General features: G+C 35.5%; 1 protein-coding gene across 1 annotated transcript; it reads right to left on the bottom strand.

Annotated features, from left to right (window-relative positions):
• Positions 1 to 661: 661 nt before the first annotated feature.
• LOC109206456 (actin-related protein 4) lies at positions 662 to 17014 on the bottom strand. The gene is made up of 20 exons (XM_019369276.1): positions 16914 to 17014; positions 16697 to 16788; positions 12645 to 12791; positions 12489 to 12562; positions 10597 to 10677; positions 9211 to 9271; positions 8963 to 9012; positions 7479 to 7533; positions 6434 to 6511; positions 6273 to 6326; positions 6044 to 6097; positions 5909 to 5969; positions 4910 to 4961; positions 4319 to 4385; positions 3482 to 3544; positions 3294 to 3356; positions 2490 to 2552; positions 2291 to 2355; positions 1540 to 1608; positions 662 to 1392 (listed from the first exon to the last, which is right to left on the bottom strand). The coding sequence occupies exons 1-20, from the start codon at positions 16924 to 16926 to the stop codon at positions 1347 to 1349; spliced, it is 1308 nt and encodes a 435-aa protein (XP_019224821.1). The 5' UTR covers positions 16927 to 17014; the 3' UTR covers positions 662 to 1346.
• Between the last annotated feature and the right edge of the window lie 1739 nt (positions 17015 to 18753).

Consider the following 18753-nt stretch of genomic DNA (forward strand, 5'->3'; position numbering starts at 1 on the left):
AACCAGTGGCTAAAGACTAAAAACATTTAAAACACTGGCTTTAAAATAAAGACAGGTGCTGTTAGTGGTTATTTGTGCACATCGCGCTCAAAGCGACTACATGGTGTTATTTCTACTAAATTACACTATCACAATCCAGAAAATAATCGGCTCGTTTGACCATCTAAGCTCCTCTAGATTATAAGTCGACTTAGAGTACAATTTTTTAGACCATTAGGCATGTAACTTTTTCTAGTTATCGCTTAACTGTATGGAAAAAGAATTATATGTCGAGGATATGTTGAAATTGATTGGAAGTGCTTGAGCATGAGTAAGGATACAAATGACGAATATGTGTTTAATATAAGAGATTCTTGTTTGTAATTTTCCCAAAGTAATGACGAATGACCACAAATGACGACAAAGGTTGGTAATATGAGAAAGTTATCCTTTTTAATTTGTTGAATATTAGCGAAATATTTTCATATCAATGGAGATGCTACGAGCGTCAACAAATTAGTGATATTGCATAGTCGTTCTCAAAATAATATATATATATATATTGCGCGCACACATAAATTTATATACTTTTACAGCTGTTGGATATAAAAATTCCGATCGCGAATTAAAAGTGATCTTTGCCCAGCATCAATTGGATTATGACCCACCCAACACAGTAAAATGAGAATTTACGAAAATCTTTTTAACCAAATTTTTAATTGTCTTTAAACAAGATCATGGTCATATTAGCTGTGGGATCTCTCATGCCTAAACCACCTAACGTTCTGTTTCTTCCTCTAGAGAAGATTCGACCCAACAAGCGATCACAATACACACTGCATCCTCGAAAAAGCGAATGAGACCAACTTTTGTCTGAGATATCATACAATCATTTCACTGCTTGATTGGATTTTGCTAGAACTTCTTGCTTCATCACTTGAGGTAGCCAATTTTCAACCTTTAGACATAAGAACGCCGTGATTGACCCATCGTCGGTGTTCTCTCGGTAAACTTCCAAGTGTTACAAAGGGGTCTTTGTCCACTTAGTTGCCAAACAAGGTCTTAGCAAGCACAAGGTGTTTAATCTAGCATTTTCATTGAACAGCTTCAGTAGTGGTACAGCTAACAGCCAGACACAAATAGCACGTCACTCTGATTCCTACTACGTTAGTCATCGGTGCAAGTCCGATATGGATGTACACTGGTACTACCAATGCATTACAGAACAATGGTATGCAGTGATACAGATTCCTAATGATACAAGACTTGAGCAGAGCAAGTCCACTTGGAAAAACATCTTTGCTTGATGCTAGTCAAATAGATACAGTGCTTTCCACCAAAATATAACAGAACGGCAAGCAATCATCTTACGGACATTTTCTTTGAACATAAGATGCCCCGTGCTCTTCGTACCTGTCATTAGCATAATGAAGAGGTGTGCTCATCAAAAACCACTACAGTTATGTGGCGTAGGAAGAGCTGTTTTAAAGGAAACAAAAACAAGGAGTACTCTTGCTTCTCAAAAGTAGCATTGGTTTCAAAGAAACATGCAGAACTTACTCGGACTTCGAAAACCACATTTGTTGAAAGGAACCAAGAGATGCCAATATGCTGCCCCCTATCCAAACACTGCACAACACCTTTGTTAGATCAGAGTTGTGTGAAGAAACCCTCTCCCAATTGCTAAATGCAAATCATCATTTATGGATGAACAGATATATCCTCTTCAAACTAGCATTTCAAGATTTTACTAAAAGCAGTTGACAAAAGAAGTATGTTTACTGTTTTCTCAAATCTGCATTTATATGGTAAGAGAAAGGGGAAATCTGCATTTATATGTTTACCCTCCCCAGACCCCATTTGTGGGATTACACTGGGTTTGTTATCACACAACGCCTTTGTTAGATCAGAGTTGTGTGAAGGGAGTAAAACCTGAATTAACCGTGGTGCACTTGCGGGAAACTCCTTGCCGAGGGCCTGTGCACCCCCAAGATTAGTCGGGGCTCTTAGAGACTCGGACACCCGGTGCAAATCAAACAAAAAAAAAAAGGATATGCCAATAGTACTTGAAATTTTGGGCAAAATGCTTCAGTTATGTGCTGTCAGGTTTAAACTAAGAAGTAGCAAATATCAGAGGAAATCCAAAACCAATTCATGAATGTTGCATGTAGATGAGAAAAGTAAGTGCAGTACACACACTAGACAGTTGAAAGCTTCTACCTTTACTTTATATACTCAACATCTAAAGGAACTATTACCATGAAGAGAGGCTGAGAAAGATGAAATGAGAACTACAGAGTAATAGTTTAACCTGAATCTCCTTTCTGTAGCATTTCCACTAGCCAGCACTTTGACTCTCGCTGCTTGAGGAGACTCCTGGAAAAAAGCGCAAATGAGATATGGAATTAGGTATTCAAGCTAAGGAGATAAAACAAGACTGCTGTGCTTGAATTCGAACAAGTGCATGAAAGGGGAGACGGGCATAGTTAGAGTCAAATGAGAAACGGCACCTCTAGCAAGTCCTTTTCCAGACGTTCTTTGAGTTGCTGCATCGATGCTGTCCCCCCAGCAAGCTGTATGAGGCATCAAACTAAAATCTCATCCAATGTTTCATATTCAAACAGACAAAACAAAAGTAGTCTACGCAAATCCATATGCTCGTGGTAGGTAGATGTGGGACTTAATCCAATGATAAATTTGAAAAGCGCTGGCTCTAATCTGCTGATGAATTTTCATATTGTTCTTTATATAATTTTTAGCGACAAAGTCATAAAGAGCATCATCCGGTTAGAAAAATTAAAATCACTTTGTCATGCAATTTCCATTTTCTTCTCCTGAAACTACTGGGTTTGTTGTTGTTGTTCTCCCGAAGGAAAGCATCCTCTCAGTTTCAGTGCTTACAATGTGAAAATGGGACTTAATCCAATGGGACTTAATCCAACGATAAATTTGAAAAGCACTGGCTCTAATCTGCTATTGAATTTTCATATTGTTCTTTATATAATTTTTATCTACAAAGTCATAAAGAGCATCATCCGGTTAGAAAAATTAAAATCACTTTGTCATGCAATTTCCATTTTCTTCTCCTGAAACTACTGGGTTTGTTGTTGTTGTTGTTGTTCTCCTGAAGGAAAGCATCCTCTCAGTTTCAGTGCTTACAATGTGAAAATGGGAATTTAAAAGAATTGACTTTATAAAGTGATCTTCAGAAGTATTTAAATGTTAAAAGCAACTACAAAAAATAGGGGAAGTGCACAAAAAAGAAACTGCAGCCTCATATTTAAAAAGATTACAAGAAGGATTGATGGCTTTACCAATATACTACTAAAAAGTTCTCTTCGGATATCCACATCGCACTTGTTTATGCTCTCGATAACCTGAAAATTTTGAGTGAATTATTACACCAGACGACGAAGGAAATGCGAAAGAGGAACAAAAATTGAAGGATGAATGTCAGCTGATATTATCTATTTGAGCAAAAGTAAAGGGAGAAAGGACCAACCATTTGTGATAGACCACGAAGAGAAGCAGCAGTCTCAGCAAAACTTTCCATACCGGGGATAGTCTGTGACACACAGAAAGAAAAATACCAAAGTAAAAGACTAGATAAACCAGAAATCTGAAGCGGCTAGCTTGAGAAGGCAAGATGACAGATTCTCCAGATAATAGGTATGCTTAAGCAGACAGAACGTTCTGTATTACATCTGACAACATATGAGAGTATACAGAAAAGAACACAGAAAAATACTTATTAAAAATCATTAGAGACTGATATCTCAAATAATACATATCTTTGACAATTCAACAACTAAATCTGAATCTCAAAGAAGAGATCATGGCACAATAAACTGCCACCCAGAAACATCCCACTATTTTGTGACCTGTGATACTATAAACTTTGTTGAATCTTGAAATGCAAGGAAATGAGATGCAAAGTTAAAACAGTAATATCGAACCAAATTGTGTGAACAGTACTGGAGGTGTGTAAATTAGAACAGCCAGGTCCATTATCCTTATTTACCATCAAAATAATTCTTGAAATATAGTTCTAATCATTGCAATGCAAAGATAAGACCATACCAAGGAGCGCTTCAGCTAAAAGTATACGCAACTTCTGAAGGATCAATACATAAAAAGTGAAAAATACAACAGAGGGAGGCAGGGCAAGAAGCATTACAGATTCAACATCTTAAGATAACTAAAAATACAGAATCATGCACAAAAGAAGATTAAAGTCGCGCACAAACAACTGCTCACATATATCCATGAGACCATGACTCCCACAAGATAAGAGAACAGAACAAGAAACCCGAAAATTAGGACGCTAAGCAATACCAACCTGAACTAATGATGGATTGAAAATAATATCAGGAATCTTGAATCTATCCGCTCCGACTTCTATCGTTCTGTTTCATCATGCAAAACAAAAAATAGAAGGCATATGAACTTAATTTTAACCATACAAAAGAATATCCGCCAATTCCAATCTAATTGACTTAATTGATTTTGTTTGCAGAGAGTAAGAGAATTGTAATGAGTTACTATAGTTGACATCGCTAGATATTTGAGTCATATGAAAAAGTATAAAGATGTCACCATCAAATTCAAATAATATAAACTTATACGGAACGTTATCTTCACCTTGACATTGTTTAAAATGATGGACTCAGCCAATTAAGGAAAGAGGTTCGCATGTTTTTGAGAAGGCATAGGTTAATCAAAATAGGTCACAGGCAGCAACTCTGAACAGCTGAAGCCTAACCATCTAGGACTGAAAACCACTACCATGGAGCTTCTAGTTATACCAAGAAGGTAAAATTACAAACTAAGAAATAAAAGGGGTTCCGATTTTTGCATTTAGATCTTCAACCAAAGATCTAAGGAAACTCAATCACTATTCTCCAAAACAGCGGAAGACTACAACACTTACTGCCCGTCAGGTAGCTCATAAGACGTCGTTGGAATGTTTGAATATGAACTGTCTGCAAGAAATAGAGTAGCAGCATATTACTTTCAAACTTCAAAACAAAATACTACATATAGAACAACACCAAAGAGAAAAAGCATATGAAAACATACAAGAATATAGTATCACTGGAACTTGAAGCAATTTCAACTGCCATTATGAGCAAAGTATATATAATAAAAGGTCTAAGATTACTGCCAAAAGATACCAGTTACATTTTGTTAGATGAGGAAGATCACTTTTTCCTTTTTCCTCCTTCTGTCAATTGCCATAGCGAGCAACAATATATACTAAAAGGTATAAGACTATGGCCAAAATATATGGTTGACATTTTGTTGGATGAGGATAGTTCCTTTTGCTTCCCTTCTGTTTCCTTTTAGATAAGGGTGCATTATAGCTGAGGGATTACAAAAGAAACAACTCTGTCAAGACATGGTAGAATGTTGGCAATATCTTCGGAGTTAATATCCTTTCACTACACTTAGATCAAGATTCAATTCCCTGTAAATTTCTCCTGCATTGGATGTTAGATGATTCATAGTTTTTCAGGGCAGAGTTGGATGAGGGAAGAGGAAACAACATAGTATTTAATACCTATGCTAGATAAGGATCTATGACAGAAGCTGCTTTCGTCCATTATAGTACCTTGACCCAACTTAAGTAACTCATTTTTCTGTTTGAGAGTCAAAACAGTTTTTTTTCTTTCTTTTTACCAATTGCATTTTAAAAGTTTATGATAAGTTTTTATAGTATCTCAATTAAATTTCGCAGAACAAAGTAATTGTTTCCAAAATTGACCCTCAAAAAACAAAAGTGGGCATTCAATTGGGAGCGGACGCAAGTTATTTGGTGAACTGCCTTCTCATATTTAGATACATTTATATCTTCTAGGGAAAATGCATAACAGAGTCCATGAGTCAAAAGGAGTATAAGAATATATAATAGCTAACAGGAGAAACAAACCATCATATGGAGTATCTGGGGCTCGCGAGACGCATTCTTTTATGTCACTTGCAATCGCTCTCTGCAAAAACAGAACAAGACTGAGCAGCTAAGAGAAATAACAACTGAAGAAAGAAAATGCTAATAATGATTAACCTGGCAATACAGTTTGTAACTCTCTGTTGTATCAGGGAAGTCAAGGTCTACTGTCTGTGAAACAAAGCATAAGTGTGATTAAGAAATTCAACAAAACTTCAGAAAAATAATGGTGAACAAATCTTAAAAAGATAGAATGAAGAAACACAAACCAAGATACTTAAACATTACATTTAGGTGAGGATTAAACAATCAGACTAGTTATGGCACTAAAACAAGGGTGTGTTACCTGAAATTCTCCTGGACGGATCTCCTTCCGCTTGAATGAGTACCGAGGCTTTATCTAGAAGAACAATGAGAAAAAGGAAAAAAAAAAGTTTGTTTCAAGATAAGGCAGATCATTGTATGAGATCATGTCTTAAAGGGGGAAACTGACAATAAATAACTAACCGTAATGCCTTTCTGTTCCAAACTTTTTATCAAGCAATCGGTAAGAATTTCTCCCCCAATAGGAGATGTAGCAACCGCCTGTTATCAAAATAAAGAAACATATATATTCAACGAAACCAAAAACAGAACTTTGAGAAGTTGGACAACAATGCACAGACCATGTGTTGAAGATTTAACATCCATAGCCACTAATATATTCCCATCCTTAAAGAAATAAAAGAAAGATTGTACAAGTGCACCAGCAACTTAGACCCTGTCTCCCCATGCAACGAGGAGGGATGATGCAACTAAACATGAAATCCTTTTCCTCCTTCCACGTCCCATAGACAAAATAAACATTTAAAATTTTCATCTAGAGAGCCTGCCATCTTCAACATCTAAAGTACATGATCAATCCTGCATTGATTAATTAGCTTTTCCACCTTAGAATCCATATCCTGGACTTGATTTCTTCTTCACTCTGGCTTACAATTTAGGAAACAGCCAGGAATATTCTATGAAAGGATAGTCAGTTAACAAACAGCCAGGAATATTCTATGAATGGATAGTTAGTTAACACATCTACTGGAGGGAAACATGCCAGCCAACCCAGTATGTGATTTTTCTTAAAGAAATTCAAGCGAGATACAATTTGAGGCCTTCAGTTATTACCATGAGGGAAGTACAACAAGATAATAGATATTTTCTTCTTTTTTGTTTTAATTTTATTTTGAGAGTGAGAAGGGGATGTCAGCAGATTCGGGACAAATTCATGTGCTCAGTGCAATTAAACAATTCCCAGAAGCATGTCAGAAGTACAAACATTAATGTAGATCTCTGTTTGTTAAGTAAAAGCTATGCTAATGGTAGGAATTGAACTAAAAATTCCATAAGAAAAGGAAAAGAGGTCATATTTCGAACTGGAAGTAGTATATTTTACAATAGATGGCTCAAGTAAATAGGTAAAAGTGATCATATGTTAAACTCTTAATTAAGTGAAGTTATTACAGTCATCAGAAAAAAAAAAGGAAAAACACTTAGGCAGTTGCTCTTTGTTGAGGGATACCTTTTGAAGAACATATCCATCATGAACAGGAGCAACAGTAGTCGATCCTCCACCACTGCATTAGTTCAAGAACAGCTCTTTTAGCAGTATCCAATGAGCAACAGAGAAAAGATGCAAGCAGAAACTGCTAGATTCATAACGGTTAACAAGGTAGAGTAACAGAAAGAGCACACATGCATCCAGTCTCTTAAATAGAAACAGCTATAACTTGAAAAGAAAATAGTCAGCAGATCCGAGGACATAGAAAAAAGCAAACCACTCCTTCACCAACTTCAAAAAAAATAAAGCAAAACACTCCAGAACTGGTAACTTGAGCTTCAACTTTGTCTAAATGATTGGATGACTTTTGATGTATAGTTGATTGAATGGATGAGCATTCCAGAGAACAACATCTTTGTATAGCTCTCTTCGCTACGGATAATAGTTGTAGAGCTAAACAAATAGAGTGTGCCTTCTTTAACACCATAAACTCTTAGATAAGGTGGTGCACACATTTCAACCATAATAGTGAATTTAGCTTCTTAATTATTGAAGAATTTCATTTGTGGCCCTGGTGTCTAACCAATGAACAATTTAACTTCAACACTATTTTGGTATCTTTCTACTCCTTAATACAAACATTGAACAATTTTATAATGATGCATCATACTACACCAACCCTTACAAGGCACTTCCAAACCTCTATTGGGATCTGTCTAACCCTCATATCTTTCCTGTTCTACTCCTGCATATCTAACTTTGTGAGTGTAGCAAAAGTTACTATTAAGAAAAGAAACGCATTGAACTTCAAGGACATACTTAATAGTCCTCACAAGAAGGATAAAAGTGTAGTGATACTAGGAAAAATTGTGATGTTTAAATATGGAAAATTTAAATAAATTTAAATATCTAGGCTTAGTCAGCCAAGATATTCTATAGATAAAGATATCAGATAGAACTATACAAGGATGATTGAAATGGAAGAGTATTACAGGTGTACTATGCAGTAGTAGAGATTGAAAAAGAATAAAAATACAGAATACCATCCACCTAATCTAAGTGAAAACTTTATATCATTTCTACAATTCTTACACATTCCTTAATATAATTAAAAGTTTGATATCATATCTCCATATTCTCAGACATAATTCTTACAAGATTCTTAAAAGTTACAATGCCTGCTTGAAGAGCTCAAATTTTTCATCAATCGCTCATCATACAGTTATGAATCAAACCAGACTGCTACTGATGTAAATGTGTAGAAACTTAACAATTCAAGATGAAGAGAAACTGAAACTAATATGCCATCATGCACCAGAAATCATGAAATCTTTCCAATTCTTTATATTCACTAAAAGGAAAGGTATAGAAGCGCACAATGCATGCAGATAATATGAATGCTATTATGGCTGGGAGGTTAAATTTCTCCGCAAAAGAACTTTATTGACAAGACAAGTCAAAGAAGCGATTCAAGGCCGATAGCCAGTCCGTAAAAAAGATCCTACCTGTCAACGACCAAAGAAGTTGCACGTCCTGATGCAAAAGATGTGAGAACCTAGCAGTAACGGTATCCGGAGATAATTAGCAACCAGAGTGGAATGATCTTGTAACATTAAGAAGATACAGTATTTTTCTTTTTATTTTTTCTTTTTCTTAATCAGGTAAAAGTGAAAGTTTCATTACTAAACAGCACAACGAAGTTTCTGTTAAGATGCTACAAATTAAAGACTCAAGAATCGATAAAGGCACTTACAGCATTTTTGGCCAAAAACAATGCAGGAACTTGGTACTTTTCAAACATTATCTCTGCAGCCCTGTCAATTAAATGTTCAGTCCACTGTAATTTTCAGTTTGCATTCAGATGACGTGATAATGCAAGTGCCAGATTGCCTTAAGAGGAAACATCTAAATGATAATGATCCCTCAATAGTTAAACTTCATTTTTAGCTTTGAACAATAACTTCTTTCCTTTATTCCAGTTCATGATGGACAAAGTCTTTCACAGTAGACTCTTCTCGTTAAGGGGAAGAAATCTTTCGAATAGAGTAATTTCACAAGTTATTACACATTAAACAAGGTAAGGCTTTTATGTTGGGACTTGGGATCCATTCTGCGGCAAATGAGCAGTTCATCAGTAAATCAGCCACTACTTGACAATCTTCACTTAAGAGATCACCATGATAGGAATTCCAGGCAACGTTATGAGGACTACAATGACCTCACAGAAAAGGTCAAGGTGGAAGGACCTAGCTTTGATCAAAAACTTGATCCAAATTTGTTCTTTAACTGTGCAGAAAGCTCAGAGGACTATTTTGAGAGGTCAAAATGCTCAATCAAGGCCACAAGAATCACTCTAAAGAGATATTAAAGATGAACTACTTGTAAATTCTCTCTTTTGCGGATTCTTCAATTCTTCTTTCTGTCTTTCAGTTTTTCTCTCCTCTCTTTATTCTTCTCTCCTTCTCCCCTTTCTCATTCTTTCCCCTTCTTTCACCCTACTCCCTTTCTGGTGCTACATCACTGGTATCAGCCGCTCAGGTTCTTATTCATCCATTGAATATCCATGACCTTCTAAATAACTAATCCTCTTTTTGTGTTTCGCTGTTCTTCCTCCCTTCACTCACTAGCTGTGCCTTCTGGTAGAAGTGCAGTTTAGTCACAGACTGCTAAATTGTTCTCTTAGTTTTTAGCTGAGGACAAGATTATTTTGTCTCATGGGATATATATTGTTTTCTCGTTAAACTATAACAAACTTTTGGTGCTTATGACTTTAATATAACAGGAAGCTGTTGCAGTGCTCAATGTTTGCCCTTTGAACTAGCAAAGACGAAGGGCCTACAGGATTAATAAATACGTAATTTTTACCTAAGAGCATGCTTCGTCCTTGTACTTTCCTAGGCTTCCTAATAAAACTTTCTCTGTAAAACAGAATTAACGTAGGACGCCAAAATAGATAGGCCAGCAATTTATTTTAAAGAAAGGTTAAGAGTTTCATTAAATAAAATGGCCAGCATATTCAGGTAAAATAAAGGCTTGAAATGTTGTACGTAATAACTATACAAGTTCCAAAAACAAAAGGCATGATTCTTAGAATAATGTAAGGTAATAAGACTGCTAAAAGACAGATTGGATTGCTCACTTTTCCCTCTGCTGCTGAGTGTTCGAACAAGGCTCGGCAAGTAACATCGGATGCTCCTTTGGATCGATCAGTAAGCATTCCCTGTAAGTGAATGTAAGTAGGCAGGGAAAAAGGTTTCTTTGAACAGTCTAAGAGCCGCATCAACTTAACCAAATGACAAAGGACAGGAAAAAGCAAAAAAGATGTCGCAGGAAAAGCATATAAAGAAGACAGTTTTTACCTTTCTTCAAAATGAATCAGTAATATAACATCATCTGTATTTTTGTTTTTATTTTTTTGATAAGTAAATACAACATCATCTTTATATAAAGCAGGTATTTTTCAGTGATCAAAGAAAGTGAAAAACACTGCAGCAGTGCAGCCCCATCTACAAAAGTACAGTGCCAGTGGTCTGTAGCATAAGCATGTTCCTTTTCGGGGATGAATCACTAATACAGCATTATTTCCATTAATGCAAAAGCTATGTTGCCCGGATACGGGTGCAAGTGTCTGACACGGGTGCGGATATAGAGGTAGGATTTGTCATCTCGTAAATTCTAATATATCGGATATGGATAGCAGTATGGGTACGGACATTGGGATACAGCTAATAAATGTGTAAATATAATATGTATAACAATTACTAGTTATTTAGAACATAGAAAAATAACTCAACTTTTAGATAAATTTTCGCCAAAATCCATTTTTGTATAATTAAATTTAAGTTATGTTGAATAATAATTTGTAAGTAGTGTTAAATGATCCAAAGTTGGCCCAATTAATGTTGTTCTTAGGGATCTTATCTATGAATATACAATGAACTGAGTTTGTGACCCAATGAAATCACAGTATTTTTGTAGAATACGTTTGTCCGGGTGTTTTTGTAAAGGCCCAGTCCACCAGTAATTGGCAAAGATACGCTCCTATGGCATTTCCTCCTTTGCATTCAGTGGCGGATTCACCAGAAAGTAACCCTAGCATGCCATCCTCTGTTTGAGTTGAATGGTGGCTTCAAATGATGTCTCCAACTGTTCTTTTCTGTTTTTTTCCTCTTTTCCTTTGTGCTTCATCTCTGTCTTCTTGGTTCTCAGTTTCACCTTTCCTTTGTAAAAGTATCCACCGAATGTTGACAGAACCCAGTACGAACCCTGTAACCATACCGGTCTGTCCTGTCGTGTCGACTTCAGTGCCGTCGGTAATTGAAGGTTCCGAGCAACATAGTATGAAAGAGGACAGTGCCAGTAATCCAAGTAGTAAAACTAAATTAAGGGGAAAAAAGTAATGCAGTCCAATCTTGAAAGCTAATGGTGGTCTGGGGTCCATTAGGAATAATTGCTTAAAACAACCCTGCAACAAACTCTACAATGTCCTAGATATTGTTAATTGCCTAAAACTATCCTTTCAGCTATTAGGAAAATTGTGAAATAGGCCAATATCAACTAAACTAATTAGATTAAAAGAAAACTATTTAGATTTTGTCTGTCTCACATAATAATTCTACAATATGTTTCATAGGACTCAGTAATCAAAAGCATATGTGCCAGAGCAACACGATCAGCAGTATATCACCTTAAGGTGGTAAGATCCCTCAGTGAGGGTCTCCAGGGTACTCTCAGACTAGGAGGGGAGGATGTGAAATACATAGAACGACCATGCAACAATAAGCAAAGCAGTCTGAAAGAAAATCCACAAACTATATGTTGCTGCAAATATCCCTGGCAACTGGGTTGTAGACTTCTTCTTTTTTATAAGATTTGGAGACTGAGAAACATAATACTGCATACTCATGCAATTGTGCCATATCGCTTCAAGTTGAAAATCCCCACTTAGCTAAATTATTTCGAGTAACATTCGTGCCATTAATGTTACAGGGGAAATTGCTCAACAAATCAATGAAAGGAAGGGCCAATTACCTGAAAGCATGGTCCCATATGTTCTCTACAATATCCCAGTCCACAACCATCCCATCCTTGATGGGCGATAGCACCTGCCCAAGATAATCCAACATCTTAGATGACAGAGATAAGGAAATGGTCACAAAGTGGTTCTATATAAACTTGCAAACTGACCTCCATGAGATCACGGCGAAATCCCAAGGCTTGAGATCCAACATACAATCTCCGCTTCCCCTTTGATTTAGAGTCAGGAGCAGATCCGGAATTATCCTCCGGATTATCAGGATTATCAACTTCCATTTGATCAACTGATCCAACAACCTTTAAAAGATGATAAAATCAAGACAACTTTACACAGAAATAATACAATGTAGGTGACTAGTTGAAAGAGAATCTGAAATATGAGCATATATGAAGGAAATAAATAATGATATAGACATCATGACCCAGGCGGGTTAGTTTGTGAGTGGCTAACCTGCTAATGATATTCAAGAACTCAAAAGGACACCAACTATAATGAGGAAAAGATTTGAACTAATCTTGAAAAAACAAGAGATACTAGAGATATAGATAATTGATTATATAAAAAGAAAATAACAGGAGAGATCTCGCTGATTTTCTCAGCAGCTATCTTATGTATAAAGTTTCCTGGAAATTTTGAGCTGCTTCCACTAGAAATCTTATTGTTCAAGACTAAGTAGGAAATCTCTTTTTTTTTTAATGAAAGTGTCCGAACCATCTTGCATGTAACTCAGACTAATCCACTGGTTACCTGGCACCTCCCACCAACAAAGGTATAGGGTAACACTATCCACCGAAGCGTAAACAGATGGAAAGAAATCACCTACCTTTTTTGCCTCTATTGTGATTTTAAACCCAGTCTCTCATGGTTCATCCTAACTTTCATGAACCGCCGTGCTACATCCTTGAGTGCAATCAGGGACTTCTATCATACTACTGTGATTTGAACCCCGTGCTCTCATGGTTCATTCTAACTTCATTAACAGCCAGGATACATCCTTGAGTGCAATTAGGGACTTCTATCATTGAACCAACATTCTCCAAAAGCGGTACGAGCTATATAATAAGATAAGCCATTTATATTTCTTCTTTTTTTTATGACCGAGAAATCCGTCTAAGGCCAACTCTCATGACCAATTGCAGCCTTCGAAACTCCGGGATAATGGCCCGCCCCTCTAATCTTCTCCGCTTAAATACCAGGCTTTAGTCCCTCTAATCTTCTCCACTTAAATACCAGGCTTTAGTTCGCATGGCGCAAAGCTTGAACCTATGACTTAAGCCACAAGCCCACAACAATTGCCACTTGAACTAAGCCCTGGGGGCATCTATATTTTCTCTATTTTCTTAAGGTTAAAAGTGGAAATGGTAGCGCATATATGTTGGTCAGCTTCATTTATACTTTCCGGTTCTGAGATGCGTAAGAGAAGTATTTTTTTTTCCAATAAGTACGTAAGAGAAGTATTTCTCAGTATTCATCTACTGCACCATTAGTTTTCTGGACTAATTTTACCTCCAATTAACTGTGTGCTGAACTATCATTTCTTTATAATTAGATTGATAGAGAATGGACAATCTGTTCTTGGTTTCTTTGATATCTGTTCGTTCATGAGTTGCATAGAAGAAAGCCATTAGCAGGCTTTGGAATAAAGAAAGAAACCTTGACATGGGATGCATACAGCAAACATACAACACCGAGATCCATTTTTAGTAAAAGAATAATAAGTCATTTATTGAAAATAGAACACACTGCAATATCACTAGTAGCCGCTTGGCTGGAAAAATATGACAATAGCAGCACAAGTGGCATAACATTCATATCAACCACATGCCGCGATTAAATAGCTAAAGATGGCAAATGGACTCCTCTCTTTTCAATGGATAGCCAAATTTTTCGAGTCAAGGAACTCAAACCTTCTGGTAGTAGTTTGACTTTTAGCCCAAGGAAACACTTGAAGTAGATTAAGGGCAAGCATTTACAAATTACAAGATTGCTTCCCCATAACCCCAAAAAAAAAAAACATAACAGGTTGAGACTTGTAAGTCTTGTATGAAATTCCCAAGCATAGAAGCTACTTAGATGTTAGAGCTACAAGACCTTGCAGGATAATCTAAAACTATGGTCTCTCGGCAATAACATAGAGTTGGCATTTAAATGTGGTAAAAATTCCCATGTGAATCCATTACAAGTATCCCATTCCCAAATCATATTCAACAGCTATTCAACCTAAAAGAACGTATAAATTTGTTTGAAAGGATTGCTCTTGAGGACCTGACAAAGAGCTTACAGCTACCATAAGCATTTATTTGATAATAACTAATCCACCACTTTACCAGCGTTGATGCACTCCAGAAAAAAAAAGCAACACACAGGGTAGAGGATTCTCTAGCCCGTGTCATTTATTGAAAATAGAACACACTGCAATATTACTAGTAGCCGCTTAGCTGGAAAAATATGACAATAGCAGCACAAGTGGCCATAACATTCATATCAACCGCATGCCGCGATTAAATAGCTAAAGATGGCAAATGGATTCCTCTCTTTTCAATGGATAGCCAAATTTTTCAAGTCAAGGAATTCAAACCTTCTGGTAGTAGTTTGACTTTTAGCCCAAGGAAACACTTGACGTAGATTAAGGGTGAGCATTTACAAATTACAAGATTGCTTCCCCCATGACCCAAAAAAAATAAAAAAATAACAGGTTGAGACGTGTAAGTCTTGTATGAAATTCCCAAGCATAGAAGCTACTTAGATGTTAGAGCTACAAGACCTTGCAGGATAATCTATAACTATGGTCTCTCGGCAATAACATAGAGTGGGCATTTAAATGTGGTAAAAGTTCCCATGTGAATCCATTACAAGTATCCCATTCCCAAATCATATTCAACAGCTATTCAACCTAAAAGAAGGTATAAAATTGTTTGAAAGGATTGCTCTTGAGGACCTGACAAAGAGCTTTCAGCTACCGTAAGCATTTATTTGATAATAACTAATCCACCACTTTACCGGCGTTGATGCACTCCAGAAAAAGAAAAAAAAAAAAACATCACACAGGGTAGAGGATTCTCTAGCCCTTGAGTCTAATAGTCCTCAAGTTTCTCCGCCATGTAGATGAGAAAACAATGTAAAGTTTCCTATTTTCTCAAATTATACCTGATAATTTTATAAATGCTGATGGGAAAATTGGTTGAATCTCCCAATTTCAGTCTTTTGGTGTTCTAGTTCTAGTTAATGATTTTCATTTCTAAATATTCTAATTTCTTCAAGAAAAATCAAGAAATAAATAAAAAGAGTTCATGATCTATATTAAAATCATTAATCCCCAAAATAAAAATAAAAAATTGAGTGTCGGGCAAGTAGTGGCGTGCTAATGCCATGTCAATCCCTATTCACTACTACCCTATACTTTTACCTCAATTGCATCTTAATGCCACTAAGGCTCAAAGACGCTGCCTATGACCAAAGTTCTAAACTTTAGCAGCTTCATCTTTAGCAGTCAAATCTGGTGTTCAGGCTTGCATTTCCCAAAAATTCCATGGATTTAAATTATATATACTATCACTCTATCAGTGTAAAATTCTTTTACATTATTGCCACAATTTCACCCGTTGTAACAAGCTACTTACTTTCTTTTCGAGGTTACCAACTCAAATTTTTTCTTTGATGAAGCAAAAGAATTTCATTAAAGACATCAAGAAGATGCATAGCAAAAGAGGGTACAAGTAAATAGAGTATGTCTGCTCATAAACATAACTAAAAGAAACCTAAGTTAAAACTAAGGAGCAGACTCAAACTTGCTATAGACAGGTGACAGTTACCTGTAATTGTCTATTAAATAACCTGATAGTGTATAATACAACAACATAATATCCCGTGTGATCCCGCAAGTGGGGTCTAGGGAGGGTGGGGTGTAGGCAGACCTTACCCCTACTTTTGTGAGGTAGAGGGGCTGTTTTGGATAGACCTTCGGCTCAAGAAAAGCGTTTTCAAAACAGGTTTGAAAAATACAAGAGTATTTTTAGGTTTGAAAAATAACCTGATAGTGTATATAATCTTTAAATGCCGGTACATATAACTTTAAAAATTTATTTTGTTTATGCTTTCCAGAAGATTTGAACTTTGAACTGGAACAACGCTTTGGAACATCTTACTGAAAGCTGCATTGTTAATTTGCAACCTAAAAAGGATTTCTTTAAAATTAACTTACAGAAGGGAAAACGGCTTTAGGAGCATCTTCACCAGCGTAACCAGCTTTGCAAGTATGGCTACCCAAATCTATCACAATTGCTGATACTTCATCTGTAGACCCAAAATATAAAATTGCAAACAAAAACGCGCTGAATTCTTGTGCTTACAATAAGAAAAATGCTAAAGCCGTAAATAGACGTATTTTACACTCGCGAAAGGAAGTAACTGGTACTCACCACCGCCGTACATGATTCAGTGATTCGAATTTGGAGATTGATTGTTTGCTGCTTCAGTGAAATTCTCTATACAAGTCGCGAGGGCTTTAGCTGGGTTTTTGACAGAAAACCGGGTTGTGGGTCGGGTCAATTTGTTATTCGGCCCTTTACAAATAAAATTTAAAATAAGGGGTTATTTGGTAGGGTGCATAGGAATAATGTTAAATAGGGTGTATTAGTAATGCTACTATTAGTTATGCTTGCATTAGTTATGTTGTTATTAGTTATGCTGACATATTTCTTATCCATTGTTTGATTTGATGTATTAAAGCATTGCATAATTTCTAAAAGAATTGTTCGTTTACAAAAATACCCTCAAAACCAGTCAATCACTCTAACTTTTTAAAAGAAACATATGTTGAGAAATGTCTTTATATGAAAAGGTTTAAAAATAATTATTTGATTTGTCTACCTATATTGTAATATAGAACTAAATAATTATTTATAAAAAAGGAAATATGCTAAGTATTTATTTATTTACTAGAGATATAATTTTATTTCTCACTATTTGAATTATTTTAAACTTGCATTAATATAATAACTAACATATTTTAATCAAGCATAAATTTTGAAGGACAATTTTGTCTTTAACTAAGCTAATACATGCATTAAAACCCATTGCATTGCTAATACCATGGTTTTCTATGCATTGGTTATGCATAGGATAATATCAAATAGGATGTATAACTAATGCTTGCATAACTAATGCATAGGTTCAAAATGTCTACTAAACAAGATATTATTAATACACAAAGTTAATGCATGCATTATTTTATCTAATGCATCCTACCAAAGACCCCTAAGGGTGTCAATGCAATTATTGAATAGTTAAAAAAAATTGTTGGTAAAACAAATCGTGGATTCTGTTGAGAGAGTTGTTTCCCTCCTTCTAGGGTTGGGGCATATATCGGGTAAAACCAATAGTCCGAACCAAAAAAATATGATTGAGTTATCAGTATTGGATTATTGGGTTAATGGTTTTATAATGATTTAATATTATTTGACTGTTGGGTTATATATCTGTTGGGATCTCGTTTTGTCCAATTTTATTAACGGTTTTGACCAATAACCGAATAAGCTTTATCAAAAATATAATTTCACCTTTAGGTATATAAAGGCGCCATATGACTTTATTTTCCCATTCTCTTGGCCACTCTTCATCTTTAATCGTTACTCCTTTGGGTAAATTTTAAACTTTTATGAATTTTTTATCTTCATTTTGCGGTTCAAAATTTTTGTTTCAAACTTTAAAGAATGAATTGCTCAAATTTTTAGTTTTTCTAATTATTATTTTTTTGTTGCACTAATTCTTTAGCATTTATGAGATTAGGATTTTACCATTTTTCTATGAATTATGTCCATCCAATAGAAAAGTGATGTAGCACCTTTCTTAGGCCAAGAAATTTATTTATCTTTTTTTTCCTTTTTTTGAGTTTTTCATCATTTTATTCATTTATCTTATATTAAATATTATATCTTAATAACTCATACCTCTTTACTTTTATAACCTACACTTTTAATAATCTCAATAACTCTCATGTCTTTCATATTCATAACCCCCAAATCATTAATGTATAAGTTTATGATAATTTATTATAGTATTTCTCCATGTGTACCTATATAAGGACTTCTATATTTTGAACGAAGATATTGAGGGACATACTAACGTAAAGTATGTATTCAGTTTTTACCTCCTTTATATTTGCTTTTTTTTTACATCGTTCTTCTTTATTTTCTTTCTCTTAAATTTTGTTCCATATGAGATTTTTCAAACTATGCATCGTCCAAAAATAAATATCTT

Source organism: Nicotiana attenuata, unplaced genomic scaffold (genome assembly GCF_001879085.1).
Source record: "Nicotiana attenuata strain UT unplaced genomic scaffold, NIATTr2, whole genome shotgun sequence".
Classification (NCBI taxonomy): domain Eukaryota; kingdom Viridiplantae; phylum Streptophyta; class Magnoliopsida; order Solanales; family Solanaceae; genus Nicotiana; species Nicotiana attenuata.